This window comes from Notolepis coatsorum (genome assembly GCF_963971535.1).
Source record: "Notolepis coatsorum genome assembly, chromosome: 6".
Lineage (NCBI taxonomy): Eukaryota > Metazoa > Chordata > Actinopteri > Aulopiformes > Paralepididae > Notolepis > Notolepis coatsorum.
In genome coordinates, this window is record NC_140170.1 from 101,629,245 (window position 1) to 101,651,811 (window position 22,567).

General features: G+C 42.7%; 1 protein-coding gene across 1 annotated transcript in view; it reads right to left on the minus strand.

Annotated features, from left to right (window-relative positions):
- The window catches only part of padi2 (peptidyl arginine deiminase, type II), a 34,869-nt gene that overhangs the window by 10,311 nt on the left and 1,991 nt on the right, over window positions 1-22,567 (minus strand). The window contains exons 2-9 of the mRNA XM_084317187.1: window positions 21,354-21,525; window positions 20,850-20,919; window positions 20,166-20,227; window positions 15,592-15,709; window positions 14,845-14,994; window positions 6,540-6,730; window positions 4,180-4,283; window positions 2,350-2,461 (exon numbers count right to left, since the gene is read on the minus strand). Of these exons, the coding sequence (XP_084173313.1) occupies window positions 2,350-2,461; window positions 4,180-4,283; window positions 6,540-6,730; window positions 14,845-14,994; window positions 15,592-15,709; window positions 20,166-20,227; window positions 20,850-20,919; window positions 21,354-21,525 (979 nt within the window). The remainder of the gene's footprint in view (window positions 1-2,349; window positions 2,462-4,179; window positions 4,284-6,539; window positions 6,731-14,844; window positions 14,995-15,591; window positions 15,710-20,165; window positions 20,228-20,849; window positions 20,920-21,353; window positions 21,526-22,567) is intronic.

Here is a 22,567-nt window from a genome sequence, read left to right on the forward strand (position 1 = left end):
GAGAGAGAGAGGGGGGGGTGGGAGAGAGAGAGAGAGTTAGAGAGAGAGAGGGGGTGGGAGAGAGAGAGAGAGAAAAAAGACAGGCTGTTATTGATAAGGCCCCCTCTCCCTCCCTCCCTCTCTCTTCCTTTCTTTTTTTCTTTCTTTCACTCTCTCCCTCTCCCGTTCGGGGGGGTGTGCCGCGCGGCAGGTTAAGTGCTCCCGAATGGGGGGGGGGGGGGGTTGACCTGCGCGCGGAGTGTTTGCACAGTGGTCTCTCTCTCTCCCTCCGTCTCTCCCTCTCTCTCTGTCTCTCCCTCCCTCTCTCTCTCCCTCTCTATCTCTCTCTCTCTCCCTCCAGAGTGCATGCAGAGGTGGGTTTCACTCTGCCGCAGTATGAGGAAGTGGTTTCCACTCGCTGTGTAGTCAGTCGAGGTAGATTGTGGGCGGGCATTAGCTACAACCAAAGAGCCAATCACATCACTGTCCGCTACCCAGAGCCTGAGTGACGTCACGACATGGCTCAAATCAGGATGGCCTAATTTACTGGAGCAGGAAATGGTCTCAGCTGAATCAGAGCAATCCGCCAATATGGTATTTAGACACAAAAACACATTGATACTAACTCCTATTACTATAATACAATGCTAGAGACTGAAAAATGACATTTATAATGCATGTCACCTTTAAATCGCCTTTTTTAACTCAGAGAAGAAGCGCAGATTTTCCTTGCAGAATAAAACAAGCCATTGGCAGAGAAATGTGCTGATAATGAGCTGGAAACTCCATTAGTGGCACTCCAGGATAATCAGCTGAGATTTTGGGGTATTTAATCTGCTTGATGGCTTTTTGCAAAATTTGGATCAAAGATCCGTTCATTACGCATGACGGCAGCAGGCCACTGTCTGAGCAGGAAGGGCTCAATGATCTTTCGTGTGACGAGCTACTGAAAGTCAAGTTCACTGGACAGGCCCTCACGAAGTTCTAGATATCAGTCCGGAATGTCATCCCGGACTGATATCTAGAACTTCGCGAGGGCCTGTCCAGTGAACTTGACTTTCAGTAGCTTGTCACACGAAAGATCATTCCGGGAATGAGTACCCAGTGTTGTGTAATGCTGTGCTGAGAAAGCTTGCCCCCTTCGCATCAACATACCTTTGTGAGGCCGGATTTTCAGAGTAGAAGCAGATCTCCGCCAAAGCACACGTGAACGCATGTTCTGGCAACATATTTTGGCTAAATATGCCTCGTTTTATAAATGTGTATAGAAACAATTCTGTTGCTTTTGTTGATAATATTCATTAATTTCATTGATAACATAGTGCTGTAATTTAATTTTCTAATAAATATGCATGATCAAGTTCAACGTGTGCTTATATTTTGTTATTCCTTATTTCCACATTGAAATTACGTGATACATTAAGTGTGGGGTCGCCAAAAAAAATCATAAATAAATGGGGTTGTGGTATAAAAAAGTTTGAGAACCCGTTTTAATCCATAGGTATATCAACGACAATAGATTCACTATGGCATTTCCATGTTGTAAACAGGGGCCAGATAACTCCACCACGGCCTTGTAGTTGGCGAGAGGGATGATTAGGTGATCTTGATAGTCACACAGATAGACAGACAGACAGACACGCACGACCAAATGCATAATCCCCCCAGGCTTCGACTGGTGGAGATAATAATGTGTAGAACAGACATTCACATACACAGCAATTTTATGTCAATCCTTATGTGGAAAAAAAGATATTTGAAAAAGTAAGTTCTGTATACATATTTATATATGTATACAAATAATAAAAGCTCCTCCAAAGATTGTCATTGATGGGCTGCAGTGCAGTGCATTTATAGGTACAAGGATGTCCACTGATATTAAGCTCTCCAGAAGCATTAGCATACAGTAGACAGGAGGGCAAGTTGTGTCAGGTACTACAGTATTAGGGGTGCACGATTCCGTAAATCTCACGATTCGATTTTGATTCCACAATTCAAGTGAACATTTATTCTCAATTCAATACATGCATAGATTTGATTATAGATTGCTATTTTGAGTTGCATTTCCCATTTGAGTGAGAAAATCACACCGAATCAAATGTAAACCTTGAGTACGATTTATTTTCCAGTTTAGTCCACTCAAACATAAAGTAAATGCATAATTTGAACAGAAACATGTTACTAGCCGTCGTCTGCAATAAAAAAAATTGTGAATCAATTTTGAATTAAATTGAGAGATAAAATCATGATTATTATGTGAATTCATTTCCCCATCCCTATACAACAGTATGCTTGTTCTACCAATCAATGTCAGTGTTTTGTCAATACAGGCAGAATGTCCTGAGGGTGTTTCCACATGGTTTTTATTACCTGCATCCAGCGATCTCCTCTGTGCATGTACTCATGACAGATCTTCAGCTTGCTCCCGCTGCTCTGCACCACGTCTCTCATTCCTTTTAGGAACTTGTAGTTATCAGTCGTGCTGTGAATGTGCAAGGAAGCAGTCATAATGGAAACATGTTCTTCTGTGTATCTGTGTTATGTTGTGTATCTGTGGAGCATGTTTGTTAAGTTATAGATCGTATAGCTTTACGCTCTGCTCTATTGGAACTATCCCTTTATCCATTCTAACAATGAAAAACTTTCTCCACATGTACACACCTATTTACCTCCGCCTGGCCACACCCACATATAAGCGGGGTCGTGGCCACACAATCAGCTCCTTCCCAAGTCTTTCACCACCGAAGGCGAAGACCATGGGGTCCTCAGTGAGTCAGAGCAGAGCGCTCGCTATACTCATATAACTAGGGTTATAGGATAACCTTACGTTATAGATCGTATAGCTTTACGCTCTGCTCTATTGGAACACAGGAGCTGAGCAGAGCGAAAAGCTCGACAGATGGACCCGCTGAGGCCCCCTACAACCATCAGAACCGGGAGGACCCGAGCCCCCCGGCCCTCCCTAGTGGAGGACGGGAGGGAGATCGGATCCGACTGTGCAAAGAGGGTTTAGCACCTCAAACGTACAGGGTGAGCAGACCGTGGGACTTACCTTCGTTCAGAAGGACCCGCGACCACTTGGGCGCGCATCCCACATGCCACCAGGGAACCGACGGGAAGCAAAAAAAAAATGTCACAGCCCCCAACATCACAGGGTCGAAGGTCAAGAACCCAACCCTGTGGCAAGGCTGCAGCAGCGTAATTAATTAATTGCCAACCAAGGGCAATAATACTGACCAGCTTGTTCAGGCGGGTTAACCTGGAGATTTCAAACCCCTGGCCAAACAGCAGGGAGTGCCTATCGTGTAATTTTCCCCGGCATCTAAATAACATGTCAGACTTCCAAATGTCCCCTTTATAACTGTATACATTACATAGACAATTCATCCTAATTGATTAATTGAATCCTGATCAATGCCATCTGTATCTGCATAACCAGGGCCCAGGAGTTCAAAACTTGTAATCCCTATTTGATCCGATCATATTTTTTATGATCCAGGATCAGACAACTCTGCCAGATTTTGTCCCGGTATTTCAAAGCAATCCAGGATAGGATCACCCTGATCCAGATTCAGACTTTTCAAGATTACTAGATCCTGAATATCAGTGCACATTGCAGAGACATCAATAATGTCTAATTATACATAAAGGACATAAAATCATAATGGAATTGTAATTTTAAAAATATTCTCCCACTAGGGTAACAACAAAAAAACATTCATTCAAAGGCAGCTGATCATCCAGGCGTGCTTTGAGGAGCTGAATTCTAAGTAAGGTTTCAGTTTGCTTAAGGTGATGACAGATGATGGACTTTTTTTCTGTTGGAGATATCTTTTCTTTAATCTAAATTACATTTGTGATTGACAATCTTTGTTGTGATACTTTTACAGTATGAGTATTACATAAACATTTATGTCATCAACATTTGGTTGAAAACAAAATAGGCCACCACACTACCCGTTTTGAAGATTTGATCCAGATTAAAGCTTGTATTTTATTATCTGATCGGATATCAAGGTGATCCTAATCCATTTTTTTTGGTTTTCAACTACCCAAAATCCAAATCTGAACCAATGAGATGAGGATTAAAAGTTTTGAACTCCTGGGATGTTTTTTTGCATTATATGATTACATATAACAATAACATAACATAATTATGATTCTCATCCCCTTCAATATGATCATCATGTCCTCTCTCACCTGCAGACAAACACCTCCAGAGGTTTGAGGGTGTTGGGTGTCATGATCCAGGGTGCCACTCTGAAGACCACCTTGTCAGTGAAGATGGGCGTCTCAGGAAAACCCTGTCAAAAACATCTGTAGTTATTGGACGCTTAAAAAAACTACGCGCTTCGGTTACTCTCAGTTAAAAAAGTTTCAACTTTAGCCGTGGGATGCATAAACGTCAATGTCACCTTCAACGGACCAATCAAATCAACCGAGGGGATGGATTACAAATCTGAGGTATCTGAAGATAAATTTACAGCAAAACAAACCAATCGATAATGGAGGAGAAGCTAATTTGGGCAGTTTCCGACAAACCTTGTTTGTACGACCTGTCTAACAGGTCTTACCATGACTGACATATGAACAGCAATGCCTGGAGGGCTGTGAGCAATAATTTTTAATGGTAGTAATTACTGTAACTTATATAACGTTAGCTGAGGTAGCAATGGTAAACGGTGGTATCCAGGCCCGGACTGGCCATCGGGAGCACCGGGAGTTTTCCCGGTGGCCTGGCCTGCACAGATAAAAAAAAATATATATATATATATATTAAAAAGAAATATATATATTTTTTTTATTATACTTTTTTTTTTTTTTTTTTTGTCAGGCCATTGTTTCTAGTTGTGGCGGCGGCGCGGCGCGATAGTTAGATAACCTCTCACTGTCTGCGAGAGAGTTGGAGAACTATCTGACTCTCTCTCACACACACAATGGAGCCGTGCTGCCGCTTGTGATTGGTGGAGGCGGGACCAGGCGATACAACTGATTGACAGCGGAGGCGGCGAATGGAATGGCAGATGGCACACCCACTTTTCTGAAAGGAGTTGTTGATTGATTGATTGATTGAAAACTTTATTAACAGATTGCAGAATGGGTACAATACAGTACAGCTCAATACACACAATTGTTAAGGGGATGCAGACCAGAGAAAGACTTTCATCTTGTTTACATCAGGGTCCCCCATTTTCAATTAATCAGGACATATATGACATACATGACATACAGATAGACAGTACTGCTACATCTATACATTTATGACATACCAGATTTGCAAATACAGTACTGTTTGTGATACAAAAAGAGTACAGAAAAGGGAGTATATACATTTGACGTGAAATCTGTACATTGGAGGAGGTTGGGTGGGGTTGTGTGGTGGGGGTTGGGTAGGGAGGGGTTGGGGGGGAAACACTGTACAACTGTTAAATCTGACATTACAAAAAACAATATGTGGTGGTTATGATTGGGGCTGAAGTTGAATAAACAATGTATGAAAGAGAAAGTCAAAATAATTCCAAGATAATTCAAAGATTACACACCTTTGCCACATTGGCTACAAACATAATCACTGCAAAGTTATCAAAAAAATAAGAATCTGATCAGACACAAGGGTTAAGTTGTTGTTCCCTTTCTAATTTCCTCAAAAACATCTAGTCTAGTTAATGTGATCAATATTATTTGACAATTGATGCTTTTTGTTGGAAATTTCAGTCAGTGAGCTCATACTTTGAGCTCATTTTATAGTTAAAATGATTGAGACAACGCAATCTTCTGTCTTCGTTGTGCATGCATGCGTGTGCGATACATGTGTCACTATTCTGGCAGTGGCTACTGTTATTATAGTATTGTAATGAAAGGTCTGTTATTTAATGTTTGTGTAAAGGGCTATTTTAACCGTTGATGGGTAGTGCATCAGTAAAGTGAATATGGTATTGTGCTCTTGCTCTGTTTGAATAGGTGGAGAGAGTGGTTAACTGTATTATAATAGTAAATAGAAAAATATGTTGTGCTCTTGCTTTTTTCTTTTTGAAGGTGGAGAGTGTAGCATTGCTAGTGCCACAACAGTTTTATTTGAGGTTCATAACAGTACATTGTACTAAGCAATTGTTGGCTCATTAGTTTGTGATTCACATGCACTAAAATTCACCAGAATGCAGGAAATTAAGTCTTTGTAACAAAACATTTCCGGGTGGGGGACCCCCAGACCCCCCGCTTAAAAGGTGGCCTGATTGGGGCTATATTTCGCGCTATATCTCCCGGTATGAATTATTTCCCCAGTCCGGCCCTGCTCGTTGCGCCCTGTGCACCCAGTGCACTTTTGATTCTCTATGTACACCATCGCGCTTCACGTTTGAGCACAAGACAAAGGTGTCCAATCTGATCACAGCCTAAGAGGGGCAACAACTATAATACTCCTCGTACTGATGCCGTGCCATACGCTTTGACCCCTTCTGAGTTATGGTTATAGTAGGTACCCTGGCTTGACATTCTGGAGGCCCAATAAACTTCCACGAGAGATCATAGTCTTATTGTATAGACAAGGTTTCTACACCTACCTCAGAAATGGGCTCTAGCAAGCTGAGGTTGATGCTGATGAGTCCGTCGAAGTCTTTGTCAGGGAACCTGAGGCCCTCCACGTAGAAGTTCACCTCAGCCAGGCCCCCGAGGTAAGGCACTTCCTGAGAGAGAACCTCCCTGCTCAGCACCAGAGGGTAGTCCTTCACGAAGGCACTGAAGAGGAGATTTGCTGGAGGTGTGTGGGGAGGGGAGGGGGGGGGGGGTGATGACTGTGAATATAATCTGCTCCACAAAGGCAAACAACTGCACAAACAGTGATGCAGAGAAAAAGTTACTTCAAGGATTATTTCTAAAAAGGTATTATCCTTCAAAGGTATTTTTGGCTACATGGGTAGAGCTCCGGGCTCATGATAGGAAAGTTGTGGGTTTGAGCCCCAGGCCAGGCTTCTATCGTAAGGTAGTGTTGTTCTCCAGCAGGGAGCACTATGGCCTCTGGACTTGCCAGTAGTAATGCCCCTACAAATGCGGATGAGATTAAACCCAGGTGCCGACTCACTGAACCCAGGGCTTCTATCATAAAGAGTAGTGGGTTCCCCAACATTCCAGGCCAAATTCCCAATCAGGTCTTCGACATCAAGGTCACCTAATCATCCCTCTCCGGACCCCTGGTCATGAAAACTACTTTTTTGAAATATTTTGTGTGTGTGTGTGAGCACAGCGGTGTCTGTGTTTATTATTATTTCATGAAATTGGGAAATTGGGAAATTGGGTTCGAGCGAGTGGATTTTCAAAACAGAACCAGAGGCGAACCGGACCCCGTAGTCCACAGCGTGCCATACGCCGAAACACAAGCCCCCCATAGCCGGCGCGCTCTAACGAGGAAGTGTACTGCACGGAGCACGTCTGGTCCTCCTCCCACCAGCGACCAGAGTTCAAGATTCCAGCCGTATAACCACTTGGAACCGCCCGCAGGACATTTAGGTATCTATGAGCGCTTAGTAACGCTTCGCCTCAAAGCCGTTTCTGGCCGAATTAGTCATCGAATCTTTAATCTTTTTTTTTATTCGTATTCAGAGGTATTTCGTCGAGATATTTCGTCGAGTAATGTTGCGGCGGAAATGTGTAGAAATATGGTAAAAAAAACGTTGTATCAAACAAACACAGATTTGAGTGGTTAGAATTCCGAAATATGAGTAATCTGTTGAGAGATATATTGAGATTATGCTATTACTGTTAATCATGGGGAAAAAAAGTTTTAAAAATAGTAAACAGTTAAAATTATATGGCTTTAAACATGAGCCATCATTTCATCTCCTAAGCCCAGTGTGTGTCAGCAGTTCTAGGGAGGCACAAGAGTGGATGAAAATCAATCCTTATCTCCCGAGCCTTTCAGCCATTGTACAGTATGTGTGTTGTGTGCCTGGTTGCCAGTGTATGGCAGCCATTGAGCCTGCAGGAGCCCACGGTTGGGTGATACACATTGTTGGTGGAAGAGGCCATTTCAGCTCTACACTGCACTATATAAATGCAATGATTAATGAATTAACAAATAATATACTACTTCTTTTATAATAATATCTTTGGTGGGATAGGAGATCAACTTGAAGTCATTGGATCTCATTCACCAACATTGTCTTAAGATTTCTCTTACGACAACCTCCTTGGAAGGTCGTAAGAGAAAGTCGATGACAATTACCGCCGGATTCACCAACGCATGAAGAGGTTGTCTTAACTTGCCAAATTATCTCAGCTGCGATCCCCAGAATGAAATACGTCACTCATTCACAAACTTGAACGCGCGTTCCTGTTTACCTCATTTGCATACAGACATGCCCCTACAGCTCATTATAATGTGATGCACCGGCATTGTCCCGTATTCAACAGGTAGCGAGGAAGCGCTTTGCGACGGATACAAATTTGATTTGATTTATACCGTCTTGTTGTGCGCTCCTGGCCACCTGCCGCAGCACGCACACACACACACATGCGTGCGCACGTATAGTAGGCTTATATTATTCTAATGACTTGTTTTATTAGGAGATCACAGACAGGGGCGTAGCTGGGGGGGGGGCTTAGGATGATTCCAAGGGCCCAGCACTGGGGGGGGGGGGGGGGCCAAAAAATATAATTTTTATTTTTTACTAGACATCACTCAGGTGTATTATTGATGCTCTCATTGATACTATGTTTGTTTCTGAAGTGTGTGTGTGTGTGTGTGTGTGTGTGTGTGTGTGTGTGTGTGTGTGTGTGTGTGTGTGTGTGTGTGTGTGTGTGTGTGTGTGTGTGTGTGTGTGTGTGTGTGTGTGTGTGTGTGTGTGAGAGATATATAGAGAGAGAGGGGGGGCTTTGGTAGACTATTGCATTGGTTCATTCATTGAAGATGAACGCAATGCGACATCCTTTACTAGGCTAAAGGACCCTAGTCAGTCAGGCTTCAGGACTGGTCACTCCACAGAGACAGCCCTCATTGCGGTCACAGAGGCACTTCACTTAGCAAAAGCGAAAGGCCTCTCCTCTGTCCTGATTCTCCTAGATCTATCTGCAGCCTTCGACACAGTCAACCACCAGATCCTCCTTGCGGCCCTCGCAGGAATGGGAGTGGCTGGCTCTGCGCTGACATGGCTGTCATCATACCTCAATGACCGCTCCTACCAAGTGTCATGGAGAGGGACCCTGTCGGCCACCCGCCCCCTGCGGACGGGTGTCCCCCAGGGCTCGGTTTTAGGACCCCTTCTCTTCTCCCTCTACACTAAATCACTGGGTAACATTATCACGTCTCATGGCTTCTCCTACCATTGTTATGCCGACGATACTCAACTCTTCCTCTCCTTCCCTCCCTCAGATATCCACGTCTCTGAGCGGATCTCGGCCTGTCTGTCCGACATCTCAGCCTGGATGACGTCCAACCACCTCAAACTGAACCTAAGCAAAACAGAATTGCTCCACCTGCCGGCCAAATCCTCCCCCCTAACCGACCTTTCAATCACAGTCGAGAATACAGTTGTGACTGCGTCCCCGACCGCCAAGAACCTTGGTGTTGTCCTCGACGACCAGTTGAACTTCTCTGCTCACATCGCAGCGACGACCAGAACCTGCCGATTCCTCCTGAGCAACGTCAGAAGGATACGCCCCTTCCTGACAAAAGAAGCCACCCAACTCCTCGTCCAATCAACAGTCATCTCCCGCCTCGACTACTGCAATGCACTGCTCGCTGGCCTCCCGGCCACTGCCACTAAGCCTCTTCAACTCATTCAGAACGCAGCGGCCCGCCTGATCTCAAACCTACCGAAGTCGGCCCATGTCACCCCACTTCTTAGGGACCTGCACTGGCTCCCCATTGCTGCACGAATCCGCTTCAAGGCCCTCGACCTAGCATACCGTGCGGCAAAGGGAACCGCTCCCGCCTACCTCCGGTCAATGGTCTCTAACTACACACCCTCAAGACCCCTACGCTCTGCATCTTCTGGCCGCCTCAGACCTACTCCTATCCAAGCTCCGGGAGGGTCATCAAAGAGAAGTCGCCTATTCTCAGTCCTTGCCCCACAATGGTGGAATGAACTACCCACCCCAGTTAGGACAGCCGAATCACGTCCAATCTTTCGCCGTCGACTAAAGACGCACTTCTTCAACCATTATCTGAATAAAAAAAAAATAAAATAAAAAATCTAACCCTAACTAACCGTACTGTCATGCACTTGTCCTAATAAACTAACCTACACTGTAGCACTCAACACTTTGATGAACATTGTTGCTCAGCTGATAGAGTTTTGCCCTTCCTGATGGCTTGTCATACAGAACTTGTAAGTCGCTTTGGATAAAAGCGTCAGCTAAATGACTAAATGTAAATGTAAATGTAGGCTCACCCACCAACAGTGCAGGTGCTGAACTGCTGATCCGAATGTATAGGTAAAAACCATATTATGCGTTTTCATCAATAAATAAATGGCCACATCCTTTGGCGGCCTACAAATACATTCTTTCATGGGGCCCAGAATCTACAGCTATGCCCCTGATCACAGATACTGCGCTGCCCTATAGTAGTCATACTATATTAGCATCAAATCTTAACACATTGGGCGCCCGACCCAAGTAAAGTCCGGTTATCCTGCCAGCGGTTGAGCGCCATACCCGAGTATAGTCGGGTTTTCATCGTTTTTCTTTTATTCTATTTTTTTATTCTAGGCAATGTCACGGACCTCGGTGTTACCATAGGAAATCATTCTGAGATCCCAAAAGTGCAATACCGGCCGCATCCTGCTAGGTAGAAGTATCGCCCATCCTTTGAAACCTTATTTCACATTGTGTGTTACATCGTATATGGTCCGGGCGGAGAATTTAGACCAAGCCAAGTGAATCGCTTCATCCGACCACTTCGAAAGGCGTTCAACACACTTGAGGCATATTTTGTGCCACTTCATGTCAGGGACCCGATCGACATCAATACTGGAAATCGCGATCAGACAATTGGAATATTCTTTTTGGGATACCTCCTAGTAAAGGTAAGGACTATATGACATCAATCCTACTTTGATCCAACAATGATTTCACATCGATCGCAACGATCATTATGTAACATACTCCAAAACGTATGCCGTTGCTGGTGATCAAAGCATCAAAATACGACCCCCCCCTTTCATGCATTCATGATGAAACATAATACCTATTATATACCTTTGAATTGGAAATAGTAGCATGTCCAGGCGAGCAACGCGAACGCTTTTAGCAAAAAAAAAATCCGATCTTTTGTCTTACAAAGTCCGTTAGTGAGGGGACATGCGACCCTCTCTGCGCCGCCCCCTTGCCTCAAATAGATCCGGCATCAGCTCTATCTTTCAAAATGTTCAGTTGCTATTGCATGCACTTATCTGTGTTTCATTACACATATGAGTGCATGCTTACCAACTGTTTTGCCTGTTTTATTGCAACACTACTATCACCGACATCTAAGAAGGGAGATCCCCCCTTGAATGGCCCTTCTAAGGTTTCTCTCCTCTGCATTTGTTCCTATTGCTAGGTTTTAGTGAGTTTTTCCTTACCTTCGCGTGGGGTATGTCTGGGAGTGTTGCATTTACTTTATTTATTTAAAAAGAAATTGGACTTTATGGTGTTTTTGTTTTGTTCTTGATTTATTGTGATGTTTCTTCTTGACTTGTTTAAAGAAGACGTGTCCGGCCCATGGGGACATTAACGTGTGTTGTCGGGCCTTACAAATAAATTTGATTTGATTTGATTTGGTGAATGAGACCCATTGTTTTTGTCATTACTCAGTTTCTGCTGGTTGTCATTAAAGGGCGGTATGTGTGATGCCCACTAGAAGTGGTATCACGTTAATATCTTTAGATTATGTGTCAAAACAGTGTGAACATATTGGTACAGGATTACCTCCATCAGAAACAAGGTAGAACAGTCATAAATATGTAATGGGAGACATTAACATAATTTGGTCAATAGGTGGCAGTATAGGACTGGTGTTTAGTGGCTTCGCCTTCCAGGGAACCGTACTTTGTGCTTAGGGACGCACGAGGCGACCTCAGTTTCACAACCGGGAGGACCCAGAGTCAGTAACATCGTGTCTGCACCTTCCTTTGTCAAATGACTAACTACAACCTGTTTCATAGGTGGGTAATATACTACAAAACACACATAAAGGTTAACAAGGATACATGCAATGTCGAGGGTTCAAATGAAGTAACTATTGTCGATGTTTGAGTCAAGTTTAAGAAGTTTAAGCAGACCGTCTATTGATGGCGCCATGTTTCGTGGTACATTTAAATAGAGTGTTGGAATACAATTGTCCATTTAATCACTAACGTGTCGGAGTTAAGTATCTCCAAGGGGATTATAAAGGTTTATGTTTTGAAATACATACTGTTTTGGGTTGAATTGCTGTGTAGTAAATGTGTATATTGTGTACAAGACGGTTAGAGGGAAATTACTTTAGCTTACACTACCTGGGAGGTGGCTAAACACCGGAGCGGTACCACATGCTCTCTCTCTCTCTCTCTCTCTCTCTCTCTCTCTCTCTCTCTCTCTCTCTCCCTCTCTCTCTCTCTCTCTATTGCGCCCTCCGTTAAATGTAAATATAAATCTATTCCCTTGAGTTATACCATGGTCACGGTTTAGCAAATTCCTAGTAGGGTTGAGAACGGCCCGATACATATATAGATATATAAATGCACTTGCATTGCACATTTGAGTTTCAATAGAACTTGAACCGGAACACAACTATGTGTAGTATTTCTGTATACTAGAGAATAGTGGATATGACTGATGATAAATGACTGATGATAAAGGTAACACTTATTAAGTTATTGGTGATTTAAGGAATTGTTTGACAGACAATGAGAATGACAGTGTTGTTTAAAAGACATACGATGGTCTCTTCCAACATGCCTAGACATGTCTAGACAGAGGTTAACAGGAGAATGTTTCTCTTCTCACGTGCTTATACTTAAGACGCCAAATATGTATAAAGACATAAGTAATCACAATGTACAGTATATAATACTGGATAACTACATTTAAAAGGAAAATGCTATTGAAGTGAACCAGGGTATCCTAAAAGGGTAGAATGTGTGTTGCAATGATGAATATGCTTTTGAATTAATAACAAGAATGGGATTATAATTGAATGTATTAAAGTAATGTAACTAATTGAACTGAATGATTATACAATGATGATACAATGATGATACAATGATTATAGAATGATGATACAATGATGATACAATGATGATACAATGAACATAAATAAAAAAAAAAGTCAATCAACGAACTCGATTCTTGTACCGGATCTCCTCCCTGGTAAACAAGAATACCCTGAAGACTCTGGCAGGAGCACTCATTCAAGGGTACTACGACTATGCTTGCACCTCATGGTACCAAAGCACCTCAAAGGCACTAAAAACCAAATTACAAACATCTCAAAACAAACTAGTCAGACTACTGCTTGACCTGACTCCTAGAACCCACCTCACCCCTGCACACTTTGCCAACCTAGGATGGCTTAGAGTAGATGACAGAGTACAGCAACTTGCAATGGGCCTGGTCTACAAGATACACTACACGACCAAGGTACCCATGTACATGTCAAAATACTTCCCAAAGGTCAGTGAATACCATGATCACTACCCAAAGCCCTACCCAAAGCTGTAAAGGAATGTGAATCACTACCCACCTTCAAAAACACTCTCAAAGAACACCTACGGGAGACTGCAATTCAAAACTGGCCCCTACAAATGTCCTAACCCAGTTGTACAATAAAGACCAAGCATGGCTTTGTCAGTATTCCAATGTACCCAACCCCCCCCCCCCCCCCCCCCACCTCCAATGTACAGCCCCACCCAACCCCACCCCACCTACCCAACCTCCTCCAATGTACAGTTTCTATGTCAAATGTAGGTCAGTATTCCAATGTACAGTCCCCCCCCCCCCTACCCAACCGACCCCCCCCCCCCCCCCCCCCCCCCACCTCCAATGTACAGCCCCACCCCACCCCACCTACCCAACCTCCCCCAATGCACAGTTTCTATGTCAAATGTATATACACTCTTTTTCTGGATTTTTTTAGTATCACAAACAGTACTGTATTTGAAATCTGGTATGTCATAAATGTATAGATGTAGCAGTACTGTCTATCTGTATGTCGTGTGTGTCATATGATGAATTGAAAATGGAGGACCCTGATGGAAACAAGACGAAATTCTTTCTCAGGTCTGCATCCTCTTAACAATTGTATTGAGCTGTACTGTACTGTACCCATTCTGCAATCTGTTAATAAACTTTTCAATCAATCAATCAAATTGATTGATTATTCTGTGGAATAAATAAACGTTGTTGAAAGACAACCGGGAGGACCCAGAGTCAGTAACATCGTGTCTGCACCTTCCTTTGTCAAATGACTAACTACAACCTGTTTCATAGGTTAAACATATATCTGCTATCAGGTGCCATATCCTGGTACCTGTAACATATGCATGTGTCTATTTATGGTTTAAACAAAGGGGGGAGGGTCAAATTCTTCAAGTATGAGTCACTCGTATCTGTTTCTTGGTGTATGATAAACGCTGTTAGCAAAATCATTGTTTCAATTCGGAGGGAGAATCTTTACCCAGTGCCAACTAAGAGAGCAATGTATGGACGTTGTTGTATGTTCAAAAAACCTGCATTAACTACCGCAGACTGCGACAAGGAAGTCCATATTTGGGCAAAGGCTGAGACCCTGCATCTTACAAAGTAACTTACAAGGCTTATTATGCCTTTCAAGGCCTATTGCAGCGTGTTACAGCATGTCCTTTAGGGGCTTCCTCTCTACTGATGCTGACAACAGGAGTATTTACTCACTCAAGGTGTTAGACATCCCTTTGGTTCTGGGCCTGAACACACGGACACTCTCTGCGTCACCCTGGGAGATGTGCATGGTCAGCTTGTAGCCCTCTGGGAGAGTGGCAGGACCCCTGGTCCTCAGAACCATAGGGGACATGTCCTTCAGATCTGAAGAGACACACATATGTGTTAAAATCATATAAAATAGTCTTGTTGAATAGAATAGAATAGAATAGAAAATAATAGAATAATAGAGCAGAACAGAACAGAATAATTGGTTTAGTCAGTCATGCTATATGTCTACCCATAAGCCATTGCTTTGAAATTCACATTGAAATTAGAATGACTTCGAATATTTATATTTCCAACTTGGAGGTTTGTTGACAACAAAATGTTGACACAATTGACAGAGTCACTGGTATTAGCCAGGATGACTGCCTGTTATCACCCCCATGTCATACATGGAAACCAACGACGTCCCTGTCTATTACATTTCCATTCTATTGACTTTGTTCCCGGGAAGAACGACAAGGGATCTTTCAAAACCACTCACAAGACATCACCATTGGTAAACAAATAAATAGACACGTTGTTTCTCAATGTTAATTCCACCCGAGAGCAAGAGAGAGAGACAGAGAGAGACAGAGAGAGAGAGAGGGGGGGGGTGGGAGAGAGAGAGAGGGAGGGAGAAGCTGTGTCAGTCTGTGTCAACATCAGCAGAGCTGTGATGACTTTGGGTTTTGTGGGGGGGGGGGGGGCGTTTACCAGACACTCTGGTGATTTCACTCTGCTCACTGTCCACTTTCTTCCAATAGGAGCGTTCTGAGTCACAGTTGACCATTAGGATGGCCCCATGCCCCTCGCGACCCCACATCCATGACCCCTGAGGAGGATTAAACAAATACAGATAAGCCCCATATAAAAAGGCTTTTGCAAACATGTTTACGTGAGTTTGATAGAATTTGTCCTTTTTTCAAAGGAAGATTTTTTTAGGGGACCACCACAAAATGTAGCCAATACACTGACATATCAGTAGGCAATCAATATTTGTTGATTTGGGCTATAAAAAGCACAACTGGAATTGGTCCAATAAAAAATTTTAGGCCGATATTTCGCCAATGGTAGAATTGGCATTTTTATCACCTTTTTACCAGTGCCAAGTGCCAAGTGACCAACAGAATCACTTCAACATTAAATACATTACATTACAAATACATCTCAGAGGGCGGCTAGGTGGTGCAGTGGGCAAGGCACTCACCACCAATGCTGGAGACGCTGGGTTCGAGCCCAGCTCTCCACATTGTTTTCAGTTTGGCTGGTCGTCCGTACTAATACAATTGGCAGTATTAGGGGGAGGGAAAACTGAGGGGTGGGGATCGGACTTTGTGCACAGTGACTCCTACAGGTCGGTTGGTGCGCCTGCGCAGTAGAATCAAGAAGCGCAGACCCTTGACGCTGAAAGATCGCGTCGCGCAGGTGAAAAGATGCGACGGCTGCTACCTCGAGTATCGGAGGGGACTCGTGCTATGTATGGCTTCGTCCACATTGCAGCCGGCTTGTGGGAGGCAAGAAACAGCGTTCGAGACAGGGGAGGGTTGAATTGGACGATACGAAATTGGGATGGGAGAAAAATAGAAAATGGGAGAAAAAGTGGATAAAAAAAATAATAATACATCTCAGGCAATGTTGAAATCCCCCGATCACTTGATTATCTGATGATAGGCATGTCTGAAAAGCTTCACCTGTTTTGACTAAAATGCAACATGGGTGGGAGAGAAAACAACTGTATATTGGTGTCAGTCTAAAAGAATACATACTGGTGCAACACTAGTCTGCACTAAACAAGTCTTTCTCAGTATTTCCTTTGTATTTAGCCAATATCCTGTATGATAAAGTTGGTTGGTTTTCTCTTGCATAGAGGCGCAATAATCATTGGTATTTGTTTATGTACAAAGCACTACCACCTTACATCACAACGTTGCTGAATGGGAACGTTATACCCTATCTGGCTCGCTCACATGACTGGCTTGTGCTTAGGGTTCCTCCAGCATGTTTACTGTTGATACTCCTGGCTCATGGAACATCATTCAACACACTTTAAAGATCAACTCTTGCGGCTAGGTGGTGTAGTGGGCAAGGCGCTCGCCATCAACGCTGGAGACGCTGGGTTCGAATCCAGCTCTCGGCGTTGCTATCAGCTTGGCTGGTCGTTCATACTAACACAATTGGCAGTGTTAGGGGTGGGAAAGCTGATGGGTGGGTCCTGGGCGTTGTGGACAGCGACCCCTACAGTTCGGTCGGGGCGCCTGCACAGCGAGGGTAGGATCTGGCCACACGTTACACTCTCCTGGTGAGAATCTGCGCTGCCAGGCTGGCTGCCGGCTGGCTGCACATGCGTCGGAGGAAAGCATGTGACAGTCTCCGGCCTCCCGGACCAACAGTAGGGGGGGAGTGCGCAACAACCAGGAAGGGGATTGGGAATTGGCATAACGACTAACAGTGGGATGGGAGAAAAATCGGAAAAGGGAGGGGGGAAAAAGATAATAAAAAAAATTATAATAAAAGATCAACAGCGGCTCAGTAGGTAGAGCAGTCGTCTGGTAATCCGGAGGTTGCCGGCTCGATTCCCACTCCTCCCGGGCAGCCTGTCGAAGTGTCCTTGAGCAAGACACTTAACCCCTAATTGCTCCTGATGAGCAGGTTGGCACCTTGCATGATTGCCTCCGCCATCGGTGTGTGAATGTGTGAGTGAATGGGTAAAATGTGAGGAACAATATTGTAAAGCGTTTTATAAATGCAGCAATTTACAATGTACAGTTCACAGTTCAAAGCCATGATCAATTATCACTGTGTATCAGTCTGTAATTGTTTTAGCTGATGTATTTAGTTTTATCTTAATTTTTGTATTTAATCTTGTTTTATTTATTATTTTGTCTTTAACTTGTCATCATTGGAAATAGTATTTAAAAGTATAAATAAAGGTTGATCAGGTCAGAAAGTAGGCCAGCTCTCTCTCCAGTGCACGTCACACCATGCACTACGATCTAAAACAGATGTGCTTGGTCATATACCATACATTTAAAACAGATGTGCTTGGTCATATACCATGCATTACTATGTAAAACAGATGTGCTTGGTCATATACCATGCATTACTATGTAAAACAGATGTGCTTGATCATATACCATACACTATGATCTAAAACAGACATGCTTGGTCATATATCATACATTACTATCTAAAACAGATGTGCTTGGTCATATACTATACATTACTATCTAAAACAGATGTGCTTGGTCATATACTATACATTACTATCTAAAACAGATGTGCTTGGTCATATAATACCATACATTACTATCTAAAACAGATGTGCTTGGTCACCATACATTACTATCTAAAACAGACATGCTTGGTCATATATCATACATTACTATCTAAAACAGACATGCTTGGTCATATATCATACATTACTATCTAAAACAGACATGCTTGGTCATATACTATACATTACTATCTAAAACAGATATAAGATAAGATAAGATAAGATATTCCTTTATTGATCCCCTTGGGGAAATTCAGGCATCATAGCAGCATGGGGGATGGGGGGGGTACAGGTAGTAAAAACAACACAAGCAATGTAAACAAAATAACAAGTCAATATAATTTACTATCTAACTAACTGAAATATACAGTATTCACAGTATCACAGTATCACATAAGGTGCAGTATGCATAAGGTAGTGTTATAATTTACTATCTAACTAACTGAATATACAGTATTCACAGTATCACAGAATGCATAAGGTAGAGATTATTGTCCTTTTTAGGTTCCTAGTAGTTCTAGTTGGATGTCAGGCAGCAGTCCCTGCCCACTGTTGTGGAGCCTGATGGCCGCTGGTATGAAGGACTGTCCGAGGTGGTTAGTTGAGTGTCAGGGGGGTATGAGTCTGTGACTGAACATGCTTCTCATCTTGACTAGCTCGTTGTAGAGAGGGTGGGAGGGATTCTCCAGGATAGCAGCCAGCTTCCTTCTCATCCCCCTCTCTGCCATCACCTCTAGTCTTAAAGTGTTAAAAAGCAACACGCTGGTGTACATTTCCTTTTTCTTCGCCCAGGTGCTCGCGAGGTGCGCGCGCATGCGCATGAGATCCCCGCTTGGTTCGACGACACATATTAACACGCTTTGGTTCATATTAATCACGCTTTGGTTCATATTCTTTGGTTCATATTAATCATATTAATCACATACGGATGGACGCAGCGGGCGATCACTGCTGCTGTTGTTCAGCCGCGCCGAGGTACATGCATTTGTACGTCACAGGAGAGAAACCGTGTATTCAAAGAAAGCTATTAAAATAGTCTTTGAATCTAAATATACTTTCTTTGTAAAATTTGTCATAATGTAGCATTTGTGTGTGTAACGTACTGTAAAAAATAAATGTTTTTTCACAGGAAATTCACTTATCTGGTCTGCATCCCCTTAACAATTGTGTGTATTGAGCCGTACTGTATTGTACCCATTCTGCAATCTGTTATTTTCATTCAATCAATTTCGTTCAATCAATTTTATGAATGACCGAAAAAACAATGTTACAAAGTAAAGTTGACAGCTGCGTTGTGTTATCGTTACAATGTACAGGGAAATAACATTATGGCGTTGCGAGTGAATCGCGTCGCGATAATATACATGTATTCCATAATATGTAAAGTACAGTTGACAGCTGCGTTGTCCTCGTTTGGATAATATGTAAAGTACAGTTGACAGCGAGTGAATCGCGTCGCGATAATATACATGTATTCCATAATATGTAAAGTACAGTTGACAGCTGCGTTGTCCTCGTTTGGATAATATGTAAAGTACATATCAATCTGCGTCCATCGCGTGTATATATGTGTGCTAATATGGTGCGTTAGCGTTAATATGTGACCTTATGTCATGCACTTGTCCTAATAAACTAACCTACACTGTAACACGCAACACTTTGATAAACATTGTTACTCAGCTGATAGAGTTGTACCCTTCTTGCTGTCTTGTCGTACAGAACTTGTAAGTCGCTTTGGATAAAAGCGTCAGCTAAATGACTAAATGTAAATGTAAATGTGATGTAGTCTGACCAGCTCGACTCCCACCACGGAGCTAGCCTTCCTCACCAGCTTGTTCAGTGTGTTGGTGTCCCTCGAGTTGATGTAGCCCCCCCAGCATAGAAGAGGACGCTGGCCACTACAGACTGGTAGAATGACTGCAGCAGTCTATTGCAAACATTGAAGGACCTGAGTCTCCTCAGGAAGAACCTGATCATACATACATTACTATCTAAAACATGTGCTTGAGCTGACCTTGTTGGGATTGGTCCTCTCCACCTTGCCATCTCTGTCAGCATCCACATCCAGAGAGATCTCTGTAAGGGAGACACTCTACTGTGATATGCAGGTAGGGCTGGGGAATAAATCTACATTGAATCGAGTTTCATTTGAATCAAGTCGAATCTTAAAATCTTTTTTTATCTATGCATGTTTTCTGTGGATGTGTGAAGATCTTTGCTAAGTGTCATTTATTGCACACCTCCAGTCCTGCACGTGTCTCTAGTTTGCCTTGTGCTGATTTTCTGCTGAACTTCTACGGAAACGTATACTACATCATTATTGGAATGGAATTTTGGTACCTATGGAACGTGTTCTAGTGACTGGCTGGTCCTTACAGTGGACCCCAACAGTCCTTAAAGCTTGAGATTCTCCCTCTGTTGCAGAGTTTAAAACATTGATCTCTAACCTTTAATTGATTGTTATCCTAACTTGTCTTATTGTTATGATTTTATATGCTGTGTGATTTTATATGTCTTTTTTTGCTTAACTCTGTACGTGACTGTAAATGAGGGAAACCTCAGTTGCCTTTTGAGTTTAAATAAAGGTTTGAAATGAAATGAAACCCAATTGACCAAATAACTTTTGACGACATTGGGAGGGACTTAATGGAATCAGGTTTACAGAAAACTGTGTTGCTTTATAATTTTCATAACATACCAATAGCCGTTAGCTGCATGACTGCATTGCCCAAAACCTCCCTGTTCTCTCCATAGTACCTGACTGATAGCTGTTTAAGAAACAAATAAAACAAAACACATGAATTACATACACATTCAAAACATCCAAGAACACTGTAGTGTATTGTGACAATTCCTGGCATCAAACGATAAAAGTCTCAATATCCTGAATATCCCCCTAGATGTAGGATTTTCTCTATGTGAACATTATAGTTATAATATTTAAAAATAAATGCTTTGTGGTTTGTGTAATTTGTTACATCTTGTGATGTTCATTTATGTATTCAAAATAGTGCGGGAGAGGGGGGGGGGTCCTGATAGAAGCTATAGTGCTGATGGTCAAACTATAATAAATTAATCAAATGAATACCCCCGTCTCTATGTTCTGTCTGTCTGGTGTGAATCATTGCGCTAGTCTCAGGTAGCCTCAGGGTGGTCACAGACACAGGGTATGAAGCCCTGCGTTCCTTTCTCCTCACTGTACCTTGCTGTCATTTTGAAATTGACTGGCATGGTCCATGGTGATAAGAATCACAGAGTTGCCATTAAGAGGCTTGGGCGAGAGGTGGTCACTCTCCTGAGGAACGGGGCTGATCTTGTACTGCACATTGGGACTGCGCTTCACAGAGAAAAACTCGGACCCGGGCGGGGCACTCCTGTGTAGAGGATAAATCAGTGTGTCATTCCTTCATATTCAATTGAGATTCCAAAATCAGAAAAATAAAAAATTATGTTATCTGATAACGGTTTGTTTTTCATACTTTAGATTTTATGCTCAAGTACTGTAACAGAAATAGGACATTTTCGATGTTGAATGTCCGATTTGTGTGATCCAGATGTTATTGATTCTCAATTGAACATGAAAAGAACAAATGATACACTGATTAGGATACATAGCACAGATCATCACAATCATGCATGCTCAGGTTGTGTTTACACAAGAGAAAAATGTTATGTTAAAAATACAGACTTATCAAGAGTAGGATATTGTTTACATATAAGTCTGCCAGAAAAAAAGTTACCATGCAGTTCATAATCTCCTGTGTCACCTGGCTCTTAACTTAAATTACAGTGCTAAAAGTTCTGTGCTAGTGCTAGTCATGTTACAAGTATGACGGCCATCCTATACACTGTTGACCTATATACATTACACATATACACCCCTGAAGTGAGTGAAGGGAGGGTGACAGGCAGAATAACCTGGGTATAAGCCTCTTGTTGCTGCTGCAATGCAGTCTCTGAACTGCTGAGCAGACCATTTCAAGCCAAAATCATTATAGCTTAGTTTCTGATAGTTAATAGTCTACTACGTGGTTTCTGAACTGCTGAGTGGGCTGTTTCAGGTCAGGGCCCGCGGATCAGCTTCTCTGTGAGCTGACTGCTGTTGAGACTGCAGGTGTTGAATCTGAAATTCCACATCGATGTGGTCTGGTCTAAGTATAAGTAGGGTTGGGCGATTATTGTATTGTGATCATATTGTGATGAAATTATGATATTGATATATCACTGTGCACAATTCTGTCGTCCAAATTGATGATAACAACCATATAGATTTCTCTCAAAAGGAGATCTTCAATATTCAAGGGGATGTTGGTTTTGGTTTGATATTACACTTTGCATTGTCATGCAGTTCAATGTGACGAACAACAATTGGATTATTTATCTTGTGATTTTGCATATTTCCAAAGATATTGTGAC